Below are 16,469 nucleotides of genomic sequence, written 5' to 3'. Positions count from 1 at the left end.
CAAGAATAAAAACAAATCCAATCAACTGTGTGAGAGGAAGGACTAGATTATCTTTCCATTCTCTTTTAGAAGATTACATTACAAAGTCATTGTTATATAAAGAGATGATCAAAGAACAGGTAGCCAAAAACATAGAAATTGCATAGATGTGTCAGGCAGAGATGTGTGGTTTCTTTTTTCACATAAATAAATATCCACTTTCATACTTAACTTGTATTCTTTTTCTTAAAGAAATCTCCCCTAAATCATATATGCTTTAGGTCCCATAAAACGCACCTATGCTTCTGCTGGAAATACCAGAAACAAATTAAAAAGGCCAAGACATGGTGCTTGCCATCCAGGAATGTGCATTACAGGGAGGAGGTAGGCTGGCAAACAAGCTATCACAAAACTTCAGGGGAAATAGAGAAGAAGTATGTAGCAAGTTCTGTGTTCCCTTCAATGACCAAATCAAATGAAACTCTCATTTCAGCCTCTGATTATGTGTTGGTGGTAGAGGTTTGTGTAACCTGATGGAATTTTTCACATCGGCTGCTTAACACATTCCACGAGCCACTGAGTTAGATTTGTCCACTCAGGCAATCACACTTCCTTGTGAGCTGCATGGTTACTGAGTCTTAGCTTATGGGCCACATGCCTTTCGTCTTCTCCTGTGCCACCAGCACACAGTTCCCTCCCTGAGACTTCCCTGGCTACTCACAGATTCAGATGGTCCCCAGAGCGCTGGAGAAACTCTGGACATTTGAGGCATGTTTGGAAAGATGGATAGACTTAGAGGGTCCTAAGAACCATCCAGGTCTTTGTCCACAAGAAGCAGGATGAATTCTGGCAGTGAGGCAGTACTGAAATGCTATTAGCCTAATTAATATGGTGACATCATTTCATAGAGGCTGGCCTCTCCCTGGAACCAGATGGAGCCGTGTCTGCCTGGAAACCTTTGGCAGGCTCAGACACCTTTCGCACCTTCTTTCTTACAATCTGATCCTGCAATGCACTTGAACCTTTCAATGCTTCCTTAAAATGAATGCTTTCCAAATGGGCTCATCACCTCCCTCACAGTACCAGCCCTTTTTCTGGACCTCCTCACATCTGGATTTCCTATTTTCATTCTCCAGGCTGCCCAGGCCCAATGTCCAAATCACTTTTGGTTCTTCCATTTTTCTCTTCCCCCAAGATATTCTTCTGTGAGGTGAATGAGACAAAATATGGGAAAGTACAGAATATGTGATACCTGAAATATACTGGGCAATCAGTGAATGACAGTTCACTTTCTCTCCACCTTTCCTCCCTGACCTAGGCATTAGAACAATTCTGTAATTCTCTCACCAGGCCCCAGTGTACCCTTCTCACCATTCCATACCATACAACATTACAATAGGCATTGTCTAAACTGTTCCGGTAACAAACCTTATGTCTAATCCTCTCTAGTAGGTTGACTTGTGTTCTTCAAAAACCTGTGTCTAAACCCTAACCCTCAGTTCGAGGACTGTGGTCTTACTTGGATAAAGGCTTTTTGGAGATGTAATTAATTTAAGGATCCTGAAATGAGAGCATCTTGGATTTAGAGTGGACCCTGTATTCAATGACAAGTGTCCTCATAAAAAGAGGGAAAGACTCAGAGACTGAGGGAAGGGAGCCCATGTGATGATGGAGGCAGAGTGGACTGATGCATCTTCAGACCAAGAAATGCCAAGGACTGCCATAGCCACCAGAGGCTAGGAGAAGGTGATGGAATGGACTCTCCCTCAGAGGCTCCAGAAGGAACTAATCCTGCCAACACTAAATCTGGACACCCGGAAATTTGAAAGAATAAATTTCTGTTGTCTTAAGCCCCACGTTTGCAGAAATTTGTTATGGCCGCCCTAGGACACTAATACACCCCCTTTGCCCGACCCTTAAGGCTGTTCCCAATCTGAGTGTGGCCTGCCCTTCTAAGGTTCACTCTTTCTACCCTCCTTTACAACTGCCCCTCTTCCGCATATTGACAGTCTCTTGATCATTCAGTGATTAGTTGTACATTTTGCCTTTTCCAACATGACCTCTTTCCCTTCTCTAAAACTCATTGTGTCTTCTGTACTTTTTCAAATCCTAATCATGAAATGAAAGGTGTACCCTATCGTGATTTCTCTCATGTTCTAAATTCTTGTAGCTCACATTTGACATTGAATCATGTCAGCATTTGTTTCACTTTTCACATATGTGTGTATCTCCTTGAGGGTGGGATGTTTTAGTAAAATGTTGCATAAGTAAATGATATGCAAAAGTACCAAAGGAGAATTTAGGTGTTAAGGGCTGAACTGTGTTTTCCGAAAGACATATGTTGAAGCTCTAACCCCCAGTATCTCAGAATGTGACTGTATTTGGATCTAGGGCTTTTTTTTTTTTTTTTTTAATGTTTATTTATTTTGGGGACAGAGAGACAGAGCATGAATGGGGGAGGGGCAGAGAGAGAGGGAGACACAGAATCGGAAGCAGGCTCCAGGCTCTGAGCCATCAGCCCAGAGCCTGACGCGGGGCTCGAACTCACGGACCGTGAGATCGTGACCCGAGCAGAAGTCGGACGCTTAACCGACTGAGCCACCCAGGCGCCCCTGGATCTAGGGCTTTTAAAGAGGTAATTGAGATTAAATGAGGTCACATGAGTGGGCTCTAACCCAATATGACTGATGTCCTTTAAGAAGAAATTTGGACATTAGGGATTTGCGTGCACAGAGGAACAACCATGTAAAGAGGCAGTAGGAGGGTGGCCTTCTGCAAGCCAAGGAGAGAGGCCTGGAATAGATACTTCCCGTAGAGCCCTCAGAGGAAACCAATCCTGCCGGCATCTTGATCTTGGACTTCCAGCCTTCAGAACTGTGAGAAAATAAATTTCCACTGTTTAAGCCACTCAGTTTGTGATATTTTGTTATGGCAGCTGTAGCCAAAGAATACAGTAGGTAAAAAGCTAAGACTAAAAGTTAAGAAAAATTAGCACCTGAAAGGGAAAATAAAAAGAGGAACATTACTGACACTCTTCTGTCAAATGCCAGTACTATTCCTAAAATGGCATACAGCTGGACAAAGCCCTTAGTAAAGCCCAGAGACTTCTGGGTTTATTATGAAAACAGTATCACTTTAGTATGAAGTTCAAAGAGATCTGAGAATGGAACTGGCACCTGTCCTCCACCATTCTTCACCCTTTTCTAGAATGATGTTACTGCCTAACCTATAGTTAAGAAGTTACCTGACAGTCTCATTAGTTATTCTGCTAATTAAATTTATATAAGGTTTAACCATGGGGCTTAAGCCTAGGCATTTACTGGGATTGATTGTAAGGGGATAAGGATTAGTGGGTCCACTGAATACACTAGTAGGTATCAGGACAATACTGGTATCTCATCCCATCTCATCTCCTCTCATCTCATCATCTCATCTCATCTCATCTCATCTCATCTCATCTTATCTTACCTTATCTTATCATTCATCTGTCTGCCAAGATCGGATCAGTGTGCTTTTCTCTTTCTCATTCTTTTACCATCCTATAACCTCCATTGCTCAGGGGGGAAAAATGTACTGGAATTGATTCCATAATATTTAAACTAAATTTGGAATTTTGAGCTTCCTTCTGGAAAGTTATTTTAGAGGCCCATTGACTGAATGTAGTATGTCCAAAGGGTGGTATTTGAAATGGTGAGGACCTTAAATATTGAGGCACCTTAGAGTGGTTGAAATATGTGATATTTGGTCAGAAGTATACAGAGGGCTTCCCGTTGGATGAGGGTATCAGCTTGTCCTCCATGGGTCTTAAGGCAAGGGCTGGGACTGTTAGGTGGACCTTGCAGAATGCTGATTTCATTTCACCACAAAAACTTCCACTGCATCATCTAATTCCCTCAGGACCAGAGGTAATGATGTATAGAGGACCACTGAATGCCATGTAGCTTAGTGGTTAAGAGGGTTTTGGAGTCCAAGCTTTACCTCTTATTAGTCATGTGACCTAGTCTAGGTACTTAATTCACTTAGCTTTAGTATCGCTATCAAAATGGGATTAAAGATCATACCTACCTCATTTTGGGTAATAGATGAAAGCCTGGGTGTAAACCTGGGTGACTCAGTCGGTTAAGCGTCCAACTTCAGCTCAGGTCATGATCTCATAGTTCGTGGGTCTGAGCCCCATGTCTGTCTCTGTGCTGACAGTGCAGAGCCTGGAGCCTTCTTCAGATTCTGCTGTCTCTCTCTCTGCTCCTTCCCTGCTCACTCTCTCTCTCTCTCTCTCTCTCAAAAATAAACATTAAAGATTAAAAAAAAAAAAAGATGGTTTAATGTATTTACTCACAGAGTTCACCCATGCCTATGCCTGGTTTTGAGCTCTAGGCTCTGTTTGACTTCATTATATCATGTTGTTTCCAAGGTTGCTTCCAAAAACAAGATATAATTGGGAAGACAGAGGGGAGTGGATTGAAAAGGATAGGAGTTAGCCCCATTCTATGGCCAACTAGGTTGCCATAGTTGACAAAATGATCTTAATCAGTGAAGTCATGTGTCTATTTAAACACCAAAAGAAGCAATTTCTTCTCCTTTGCCCCCAGTCTTCACCTCCTCTGCTTCCTTTCATCTCTAATCTCTAGTCCCCAGCAGGCAGGTAGGGTGGTCCTCACCCACAACTGGAATATCTCTGATGGAGTCATTTCTTACCCATTCTTTGCCCTCTTTGCCAGTTACATCCATTGTTTTTGAAAGCTGACTCTGACTAGACTCATTATTACATTAAAAAATATTAAATTCAGGGGTGCCTGGGTGGCTTAGTTGGTCAAGCACCCGACTCTTGATTTTGGCTCATGAAATCATCTCACGGTTTGTGAGATAATAGCCTCATGTTGGGCTCTGTGCTGACAATGCAGAGCCTGCTTGGGATTCTCTCTCTCCCTCTCTGCCCCTTCCACACTCAAGCGCTCCCTCTCTCAAAATAAATAAATAAACTTAAAAAAAATATTAAACGCAGGGTTTAATTCTGTTTCATATCGTAAAATATGAAAATTAAGAAGCAAATACGAGTAAAAGAACAAGTAAGGCTGGATTTGAAGTAGATCATTCTCAGAAAGACCTCTGGGGATACTTTATAGCCATCACCCCTTAAATATCTCTTGATGATAGTCCATTCTGAGATGGATGTATCTTGAATTTTGTAAAAATGTATTAAGCACCTATTAAGCTCAGTAATCCCAATAATATGTATGATAATAAGCTGTCTGGTTGAAATCTACTAAGTAAAGTTGTGTCTAGGAGAGACTGGAAAGAATATGAGGTGTTTTATTGGGGATCTTTGTCATCACTAATGAACAACAAGAAATAGTTTGAAAAGTTCCTTGAGATATTCACTTAAAAATGCCACCAAAACTTCAGAAAAGTACAGTCTCTAAGGTAAAGTTACTATGTATTAAGAATGGCTCCATTCCAATGTATGCTTTATGTACATTATATTATTTGGTCCTCACAACTTGTTGGCATTATAATTCCTGTTTTACAGATTAGAAAATTAGGTACAGAGAGGCTTAGTAACATTCTCAAGATCACACAGTACCATGTATCTAAAAATTTGTATATACTTTTTCTTAAAGTCATATTTTCCTCTACCAAATTATGAAAGGCCATAGAAGGAATTGAAGACATAGACATCACAATATAGGTGTTTTTTTTTTTTCTCATAACAATTAAGTTTACTTTTATTCTTCTTGCCCAAACTGTAAACTATCATTTTGGGTACCATTAATATTACACAGACTTATTTTTCAAATGTGTTCTACTTCTTTAGTAAAATTAGAAGAAACCCCAATTTTCTTTAAAAAAAAATTTTTTTTTTTAACATTTATTTATTTTTGAGAGACAGACAGAGCACAAGCAGGGGAGGGGCAGAGAGAGAGGGAGACACAGAATCCAAAGCAGGCTCCAGGCTCTGAGCTGTCAGCACAGAGCCTGATGCAGGGCTTGAACTCACAAACCGTGAGATCATGACCTGAGTCAAAGTTGGATGCTTAACCAACTGAGCCACCCACGTGCCCCCCCCCTTTTTACAATATTTTTGAAACTCCAATTTTCAAACAGGTGTGAGTGCATTCAGAAAAGAACCACCATGTGATTTTAGATACGGATGCTAATTCCTAAACATTGGTTATCATTTCTTAACTCAAGTGCTTAGAATGTTTAAAATGCTACATATTCATGTGGATTTCTCAAGGATATTGTAAGATATGTTTTTTTGTGCATACTTAAGCTTATATATGTATTTTGGATTATATGAATACTGAGAAGCATACACATACAGTATGATATTTACATATTGTTTCATTTTTTTTTGAGAGAACTTCACCCTCACAATTATTAAATGTACATAAAATCTAAATAGCAAATATAACTTATATTGGAACAGGTCTGACTACTCATTGGGAATAGCTGTTCTTTGCTTTTATGATATCGGAAAAGAGAAGAGTTAGTAAAGAAATACAAGCGTTTCTCAAGCCCCTCTTCCCTAAAACACATTCCATCCAATCTCCAGAACAGTCTGGAATATCCGTCTCTACCCCCACCCCACCATCCTCTCAATGCAGTGGGAAAGTCGGTGGGTAATTGGGTCCAGATTGGAGATGTTTAAATATTCATGAGGCTGGCAGGGGACTGGGAGGGGGGTGCCTGTCTAGAAGGGGGGTGGGGGCTGGGGAAGTGATTAGTCATTGAAAGCTAGTGAACAATTCTCAGAAAGAGAAAGGGAAGAAAAAGACAGATAGACGGGGGAAAGGGGAGAAAAGAGGGGAAGAGAGGGCAGAGGAGAGAGCCGGCGAGGGAGAGGGAGAGAGAGCGAGCGAGCATGTGCGTTGAGCAGTAGCTGTGGACCTTACAGTTGCTGCTAACTGCCCTGGTGTGTGTGAGGGAGAGAGAGAGAGGGAGGGAGGGAGGGAGAGGGAGAGCGCGCTAGCGCGAGAGAGCGAGTGAGCAAGCGAGCAGAAAAGAGGTGGAGAGGGGGGGAATAAGAAAGAGAGAGGAGGAAGGAGAGAAGGCAGGAAGAAGGCAAGGGACGATACAACCATGCTGTGCTGTATGAGAAGAACCAAACAGGTAGAGCTAAAGATTTTTACTTCTTGCTGTTGTGAAATTACCAGACTGCAATATTTCCCTGTAAAAGCAGGGGGAAAAAATATTTTAACTGCTTGTGCTCTGGCCATGGTGCCCGCGTTTCCTTAGCATATGGTAACTGATGGTTGCATCCCAGCTTTTATTCCAGTCTGTCTTTCATGCTCTGGTCTGGGAACGCTGCTACTAATTAGGATGAGGTTAGGAAAAAAGATGCCTGTTTGGCTAGAAATAAGATTTTGGGGGCTCTTAGTGAATGTTCAGCGTTTTAGGTCTCTGGTTTTGCGGGTGTGGATATAGAGAGGGGTGTGGGGAGAAGATGTGGACTCTACCTACAAGATGGGGAGGCAGTCCTTTAAATTATTTGCAAAAAAAGCGGGGTGAAGGAATAATATTCAGTAATAAGTGTTGCTTGTTCTGTCGTACAATTTTCTCACATGTGCTGCGGAAGAAGCCTTATTTCGTCCATGCAGGAGCTTCAAATGGGCGCAGGTATTAATGGAAAAACATGGGAAGGATTTATTTATTTATTTTTCAATGAATGAATGAAACTGTGGTTTGAGATTTTTTTTTTTTTTTTTTTTTTGAGAGAAGCTAAAAACGCCTGGGGCTGTGAGGGAAATTGGCCGTGTGGAAGGGGAAAATCCCCTTCCCAAGATCGGTAGCCGATTGTGCACCAGCTGGTCGGAGGAGAGGGTGGACCACGCCCCTAGGAGCTTTGGGCTGCGATGGGATGGGAAAGACGAGCCGAGTATTACCTGTTGGAAATCAGGTCTTTTCCCTTCTCCCTTCCCTTGCATCTTTCCTGGGGTTGTCAGTGACCGGAGACGGGCTCACATTTTGGATAATAAGCATGGTGACTCATTTTCATCAGGAAGAGGGACACAGACGGGATTAGCAAGAATCCGAGTCCCCTCGTTCCCTCCCCCACTACCCAGGTTTCTCTTCTATGGCAAATTGCTCACTTATTTCTTGAAAGACATTTTAGAAACTTGATTGGGCTGAAGGTGGGGAGGAATGACGAGTTCAGTATTCTGCAGCAACCGGCAGTGCCCTGGCATTCTTCAAATGAAGCTTTCAAACATTTATTGGAATGTGTTTGAGTGATTTTGGCGAAGGTGAAAGAGAAAAAAAAAATGGGTGTGAGGTGTGGGGAAGTGTGTGTGCGCGCGTGTGTGTGTGCATACTCGTGGGAAGGGAGGCCGTCTGGGTCAAAAAAGCCCTTTGCAGGTTGATTGCCTTAGGGGTGGGGTGCAAGAGATAGGATTTGGGCATTATTCCTGTACAGGTATTGGGTATTGGGCAATTTGTAATACACTCGCTGAATCCGAAGGGGGTGGAGGGGAGTGGAGACGAAACAGCCTGCCAGCTTTGCACATTTAGCCATCGCCCTGGAAGGAGGGGTGGGGGGTGATAAGGATGGAGAAGGAAGAGGGAGGGGAAGGGAAACAGAAGCAGAAGAGCAGATCAGTGGGTGCAGAGGGTGGAGAGGCATGGGGAAAATAAGTTAAATAAATAAATAAATAAATAAATAAATAAATAAATAAAGCAGGTACCCCGGGGGTTTTGTGTGTGGATCCTATAGGAGTGTTTGAAGAAGAGCATGAGAGTCTTACATGCACCACTTTCCTAAAATGTTCTGTGGTTCCAGAGATTGATGCCTCCATTGGCTCATTTTTCAAACCAGGACATTTCCTTTCCTTGTCTTCCTTCATTCTAATACATAAATGCAATAGATACAGGTGGCTGGGTTAAGCACACTGTCAAGGAAAGGTTCTGAGGTTACCCCACTGGTGAGCTGAGGAAATAAAATTTAGGAAGGCGGAGCCCTAAGGAAGCCAATGCTATTCATTAGAAAAGCTTTAATTTCAGATAGAAAAATGTACCGGTTTATAACTTTTTGCCACCGTATGTATACACATACAAGTATACACACACCCCCTTCAACAAAGGAAACCAAGTATAATTTTAGAAAGGGAATTGAAGCTAAAAGACTTCCCTTCCCAAAAAGGGGACAGCTGCCTTTACTTGGGTTCTCACTAACAGCCCCAAGCATTCACTGGGATGTGCAGAGTGATAAAGCTGAAATTGTGTGTTTAGGGAGTTGTAGAAATTCGCATGTAAATGCGTGTAGCATCCGCATACTCCATGTACAACAGTCATGCATGTACTCTGTATCGATTCCACATGCCCGCATGTGTCTTAGCATAATTCATATTCGAGAGAGAAAATGAAAGGTATAGATATTGTATTTACCCATGCATTTCATACATGTGTACTTCTGTGTGAAATGGTCATGTGCCCTCTTGAGTACTGTTGTGTATCATTCACGTAAGTCAGTATTTAGGGTACCATTAAATCAGACAGAAGGAAATGGTGTATTCAGGGCGTGGGCTCCATACTACACTGACTGGCATTTATATAGCGTGCGTACTTAAGTCTCACACAGGTTTCCTGCTTGTGCGTGAAATGATCCTATATCATTCAAGGCAGAACCCGATTGTGTTTATCCTTCTGCCATCTATTCATCATCCTCGTTCTTAACAGGGAATAAAACAAGGGCAAAAACCTGCAAAGGTCTAAACTCTGCCACACCCATGAAATCCAGCAGAAACGTGGGAGGGGGTGGAGGGATTGCACTTCCTTCCTCTTCCACTTGAGCCGCATAAAGAAGCAATCTTGGATTTCTGAGTTGTAATACATGGCCAGTGGGTGAGAGGAAAGCGTAAATGATCTTTATTAGCCATTAATTACCACTCTGGAATATTAGAGCAGGAAGAGAATGGGAATGGGGCGACAATGAGAGGATGGTAAAGGAGTGGACAGAGGAGGAATAAAATAAAAGAATCCCGGAGATTGTATTGGTTTGTGATTTTCAAATATCTTGGGGCTAACTTTAAATAGCTGAATTACCACGCATGTTGCAGATGATGAAAAACTTGCAAGACGGGATCTGAGTCCACAAAGCCAGAGAACTGAGGTGTTTCCTTTGTTTAAAAATAAGGATTTTAAATTGCAATCTAAGTGTAAAGAATACCGGGGCAAGCAAGTAGCCCCACCCCCGGCCCCCACCTCTCAACCCCACCAACATCTGCTTTTTTCCTCGTAAAACAAATAAATCTTATCTGAGAGAGTGTGAGCTGTGGTTTGGAATTCCAGCCTCACTGCGCCTTTCCCTTGCAGTGCTGGAAAGGTGTGGAAGGATGCCGCCTTGCCGCTTGGTGCAGACGCTTCCTCCTAGTGATAAATTGGATTCCTCCTAAATCTCACTGAGCCACACCCAGTGTCACCCAGGGACTAAGTGAATTAATTAAATGGAGGCATTCTACTTAATATAATTGAAACTGTTTTTTTTTTTTTAATGGTGATTTCTATCACACATATCCAAATTTAAACAGAAGAAGCAATCATTTAAGGACATTTTTTTTTCCTGCCAAATTATCTGGACTTGCAGGGAACCTTAGAAAATTCATGGTAAATCTAGAAATGAGTTCATATCTGGTGACTCTAATTCCTTCTAGCCCATGCCAGGGTGCATTCACAATGAGCCCTGTGCCCTTAGGCTGTAAGCCTGCAACTCAGGTCCCCCCTCCACACCCATGCGGAGGCAATTGGGATAAGAAAATGTAGGGTTAATTTTCTCTCTTGCTGAGTTGGCAAAACTACAGAAACCTCCTTTCATGTTTTATTCGAAAAGGCAGAGCTCCTGTTCAGAGAGGGAGAGTGGCTTAGGGTCTCCCTTTGCCTCCGTCATGGTGAAATTGTCAGTGTTGTGCCTGGGGCTGATTAATCCACAGACTTCAGTTTTACCTGGTTTCATAAAGAAGGGGGGGGGGGTGTTCTATCAGTCAACAGTAGAGCATATATATATATTAACCAAATGTTCCCTTGTTCTCATTGACAGAGTAAGATAAGTCTAAAATCTTCCTCTAATATTAAAGGAACATTTCAAATGATGCACGTAGCAGGTCATCTCAAGAGAAGATACAGCATTTAATTATTCACTTCCTTATTAGCTATCATAGAAGCATTCAGGCAGCCAAACGTGTCTGTTGACCAGCAAAAAAAGTGATTATGGGCAGCTCTCCCTTTTGAAGTGTGGTCAGGTTGCCTCCGCAAAATTGTATTGAAGTCTGCTTAACATTCTCTGAGGTGTTGGGAAGAGCACTGTGCTGAGAGTCCTCAGTGTATGCCAATTAATGATTCTGTGATCTTGAATGAATCACATAATCTTGAGCTTCAGTTTCTTCCTATGAGATGGAGTCTAAAAAATAAAAAATAAAACCAAACTAACAAAAACCCGACTTCCTGACCCTAAAGAGTATCTGTAGGGATTAAACCAAACTCACGTGAAGACAAAATCAATACAAAAGTGAGAAAATTTTCTCTCCAAGTTTTGTGATGTTGACTCTTGGCTTGGAATTGCCAGTTTGTCAGGATTGTTGTGTGCCTATTGTTAGCGAACAGTTCCTTCTGGTCATGGGTGATTCCTCTTCTTCATCACCCCTCATTTCTTATTCCATTTACTTTAATATAGCTTCTGTTTTCATATTCTGAAAAAGACACCACAAAAAGTGACTCTTCAGTTTCCATCTTACTTGATATCTCTTTGGTATTTTGTATTGTGGTCCCTTCCTCTTCCTGAAATTCCTCACTTGTCTCCCCTGGCAGCTACCCTGGCTCTCCTCCCTCTCAGATAAGCTTTTCTCAGTCTTCTTGCTGGCTTTTTCACTCTCTTCCCCCCAAATATCAATTATCTTCTGATTAATGATCTTGATCCAGTAGATGGCATCCACCGACACACTAATTGACACATCCATTGATACATTAGGTGATGTCATCCATGTTGGGAGTTTTAACCACTGGGTGATTTCCAAATCTGTAGACTATAGATATCTTTCCTCAGCACCTAATCCATGGATATCACTAGGTCTAGGTATTTCCAGACACCCGCAATAATGTACAGAACCAGTCTCAGTATCTTCTATGTTGTACCACTTAGTCTTCCTGTAGATTCCTACTTTTATGCTATAATACCTTCTATTCAGCTTCTGAGTTCTAGGAACCTGGGAGAAATCTTGGAGGCAGTCCATTCTATCAATCCTCACATCCAGATAATAAATTTTTTGATTCTAGGTAAAAAGCTTCTGAATCCATCCTCTGCTTTTCAACTCCACCACAAATAACCTGGTTCTGACTTTCATTACCTCTCATCTGGACCAAGGCAATAGCTTCTTGCATAGACTTCCTATCTCCCTCTTGGTCTCCTCCAATTCTTCTTGCATAGAACACCACACTTAATCTTTAACTAATGCAAATCTGGTCATTTTATTTTCCTTGTTGAAATACACCAGTAGTCCCTTGTTAACTGTAAACTAAAATATAAAGTCCTCAACATGGATGACATGATCTAGTCTTGCCTACCTTTTTTTTTTTTATTTAAAAAAAATTTTTTTAATGTTTATTTATTTTTGACAGAGAGAGAGACAGAGCATGAGCGGGGGAGGGGCAGAGAAAGAGGGAGACACAGAATCCGAAGCAGGCTCCAGGCTCTGAGCTGTCCGCACAGAGCCCAACGCGAGGCTCGAACTCACAGACCGTGAGATCATGACCTGAGCCAAAGTCGGACGTTCAACCGACTGAGCCACCCAGGTGCCCCCATCTTGCCTACCTTTCCAATGCCTACCTTTCCCTGCCTGGAAAATTCACATTTCCTCTGTCAGAGTTAGCTCTTTGAAGCCATTCTTGACCTTCCTAAGTTCCACTTTATTTGTGACTATGCTATATTTTATAACATCACAATCATATCACCTGTTTTACTACATAGCATTTGTTTTTTTTTTTTTTCCCCCAAACTGTCATCTCTACTGTGAGCTGCTTGGGTGGAGTCTTAATTCTTTCTCTACTTCCAGGCCTATCACAATGTTTGACACATACAGTAACTGGTTTTATCAGTGCATTGTATGTTTCCTAAATTAATACAAAACCAGGCTTACAAACTTTCCATAAATTGTGGCATATCTAAATGGATGGAACCACTAGTAGATTTTTGTTTAATCTATTGGCATCCAACTTTAAGGTGAAGCTAATCATCACTGATTCTTAGTATTAACCTATACATAACACAACCATCAGTTTTTAATGAAAGCAGGCACAAAATGAGCCCATTTATATTGCAATTCTCCAAACTACTATAACTGTTACTATTTGAAAACTTCCCTTCAGTCTCCTTTTCCACCACCAGCCCAGCAAACTAGTCCACCCTCTGAGGTTAGCATAGTGCCAGGTTAGACATATGGTTACCAATCTTGGATCTTCAAGTATCCTTCCTTTACGACCCCACAGTGCTTACTTACACATGTTGACTCAATCTCTTGATTACTTAGTTGATTTATTTCATTGATACACAAACTTCCAAAAGTACATGTAGTGTTGGCCTGTGCTCAGGGGGGGGCCTGTGTTCAAGAATCAATTTTGTCTTCTTTTGGGTTTCTTTCCTTCCCACTGAAGTATCCACAGAATACTGTTCCACAAAGGGAAATCATTCATGGAGGTAAAGGGGGGTTAAATGGTAAGTAGCTCCTCAAATGTCTGTTACGTGAATGAGAATCAGATCAACTTTGTCTTACATTTGAATAGACTGAAGGGATTTGGATTCTGAAGTCGGCCTATTGTGGCTCCCATAGGGCAAACTGCAACCACAGCTTTCTATGAACATGATCTTGGCCAGACTCTATGTAGTATATTTTCTCTGACTGAATTGGCATGGCCTTCAGAAGAGCAATAAGATAAAATGATTTATAGGTGATGTTGGTCTTCAGCTCCTAAAGCTAGGTAATATTTTCTAATCTCCACACCTTTATTCCATATCTTGCTCATTGCTTGCAATCTCTTTCAATCTCTTTCTTTGAGTTTTTCTTTTGTTCTTCCTCTTCAGGTCCGGGTGGAGTTTTCTGATTAAGCGACATTGGCCCAGGCTAGTGTTTGATGTGTGAAGCTATGAAAAGAGAACTTCAAGAAAAAGTTTCTTTCCAGCTTTCCAAATAGGTGTTTTAGACAAAACAGATATTTTAAGCTTTGTCTAGCACATAGTAGCTTCTCAATAAATAATATTCATTGATAAAAGTAGGAAGGGAGAGATACCATAATGGGTCATTAGGGGAGATGTTTTGGAACAGAAGACCATTCTGTGGACTTCTTCAGAGCTGGCTTTGTGTAAATGCACACTCAATTCTATTGGTCCTCCTTATAAGGTGGTTGTGGTCAAAGTTACAATTCCCTTTCCTGTCTGCTTAGATCAGAGTGGCTCACTTGCAGTGAACTTAGGTTATAGTATGGGAGTGTGACCCTCCAGGTTTCCTGTCCTTAATTATTTACAGATCTTATTCTCTTAGATGTTCTTTGTTTAATGTCCTGTTTCATGTCTTTGTAGTGAAATAAACCCTTCCCCTGGGTTCTAGACCTGGCTCTGCCAATTGCTTGTCGTGTGACCTTGGGTAAGTAACTTAATATTTCTGAGCCTCAGTTTATCCATCTATGTAGTGGGCACATAAAAAGAACACTCCCAAATCCTGCCTTGCCTTTTTTACTAGGTTGGTGTGAGGCTCAAAATAAAGTGATAAAAATAAAAGTGTTTTGCGAACAATGTGTTTGTCAAGTGGAAGGCATTATCAATTGAGGAATTCCACATACTGAAACCCACAGTATTCATGGTTCTCTGCAAAGAGGTACCCTTGCTCTCTGTACGGAATGTGTCTATATATTTATCTGCCATTCCCACCCCTCCTCTCTTATTCTCCAGAGTAAATATTAACCATGCTAATGGATGGAAGCATAGTATATCGTTATCATTTCCTTCAACAACTTCAGTGACAGAATTTAAATAAGCCAATGTTCAAATTGTCATGAAACCCGAAGGATCAGTTCAAATGCATTTAGAAATATCCACTATTTTTCTTTTTATTTTTTCCTGTTTTAGTCTTTCCTTCACATTTGGGTTTCTTCTCTTCTCCATTTGCTAAGCTGGCTCCTTCTCCCTCATCCCCAACCCCACCCCCACCTCACTTCTAAACTGGGTTCTCAGCACTAAGATAAGGCATGCTGTGCTCACATCCATCACATGAGGGCCCAGTCAGACAGAAGAATAGGCATATGAGGTTGGTTGGGAGACTGAAAATGGGGATGAAGCCTGACTTGGGGAAGCACGGTTCAAAGATTATCCCCTGAGCACCATTTTCATACAGCTTCAAGGTTCCTCATTGCATCAGTTATTAACTGTGATCAGAAGAAGTGATATGCCATCCTGAACCTTTTCCAACCCAACTCTAATGCCATGTATTATCTTTTAAACTCTCAGGATCTCTACAAAGGACATTTCTGTTTTCCTGTGTCCCTGATTGACTAAGTTACCAACTTAATAAAATAAATTTATCAATTCTCATGTAAGCAATTGAACTTTATAACCCAAAGAATTTGATTTCTTAATATATGGATATATTTGAAAATATTTTAAAGTGTAATAATTGAATAAGTTTGTCCAGGACTAGAAGTCTAATGTAGAAAAAAATGTGCATATTTTGGAAAATCTTTTATATGTTGGTCTCATATAGAGTTTAATAGAAAGCCATATTAACTATTAATTTTGAAATAAGTTGGTGTAGAGAGGGAAACAGTTATTTCTTTGATGATGTTTCTAGTTTATTAATGGTCAGTATCACCCCTTAATCCTTCATGCTAGCTACTGTCTCTCTCTTGTCTCTATCTCTCAGTCTCTCTGTCTTTCTCTTTACACACACACACACACACACACACACACACACACACTTCTATTATTTATGTATACTTTGATGGGTTACAGGTAATAGAAATCAACTTTAAGTGTCTATGAAAAGGATCTATGGAAGGGAAACTAGGTATCACACAAAATTAAGAAGTTGAATAGCCAAGCTTATGGAAACTAGATTAGATCTGGTAATCTCAAGAGCAGAAATTCATAGACTTTACTTCTGGAGCCCTGCATTTAAAAGACTCAGTTACTAATAACCTTAACTATCTCACAATTCAAAATTCTAAATGAGAGATAAATATACATGTATACATGTATGTGTATATATATCATCTTTTCATACTCACAACAGAGAAAGACTGAGAATGAATGAATATGATGGATCCTTCTTGGATCAACTAGTTACCAATAGACCACTTATCTCTGACTGAAGGAAGGGCCAAGTCACACGGTTTAGACACAATTTGTGGAAGCCCACACCTGTGAATCTAGTAAGAGAATAAATTGGCTGAGAAAGATATATATATATATATATATATATATATACACATACACACATTATATATATATAATAGGGTAG

At 40.9% G+C, this 16,469-nt stretch overlaps 1 protein-coding gene across 1 annotated transcript in view; it reads left to right on the top strand.

Annotated features, from left to right (window-relative positions):
• The first annotated feature begins 7,011 nt into the window (after window positions 1-7,011).
• Window positions 7,012-16,469, top strand: part of GAP43 (growth associated protein 43) — a 101,463-nt gene continuing 92,005 nt past the window's right edge. Inside the window, exon 1 of the mRNA XM_047098549.1 lies at window positions 7,012-7,089. Within this exon, the coding sequence (XP_046954505.1) occupies window positions 7,060-7,089 (30 nt within the window). The 5' untranslated portion in view covers window positions 7,012-7,059. The remainder of the gene's footprint in view (window positions 7,090-16,469) is intronic.

Source organism: Lynx rufus, unplaced genomic scaffold (genome assembly GCF_022079265.1).
Source record: "Lynx rufus isolate CCGP_SWC_20201006 ecotype Redwood Valley unplaced genomic scaffold, mLynRuf1.p SCAF_5, whole genome shotgun sequence".
Classification (NCBI taxonomy): domain Eukaryota; kingdom Metazoa; phylum Chordata; class Mammalia; order Carnivora; family Felidae; genus Lynx; species Lynx rufus.
Note: the sequence above shows the minus strand (reverse complement) of the source record. Positions and strands in the feature narration are given on the sequence as shown.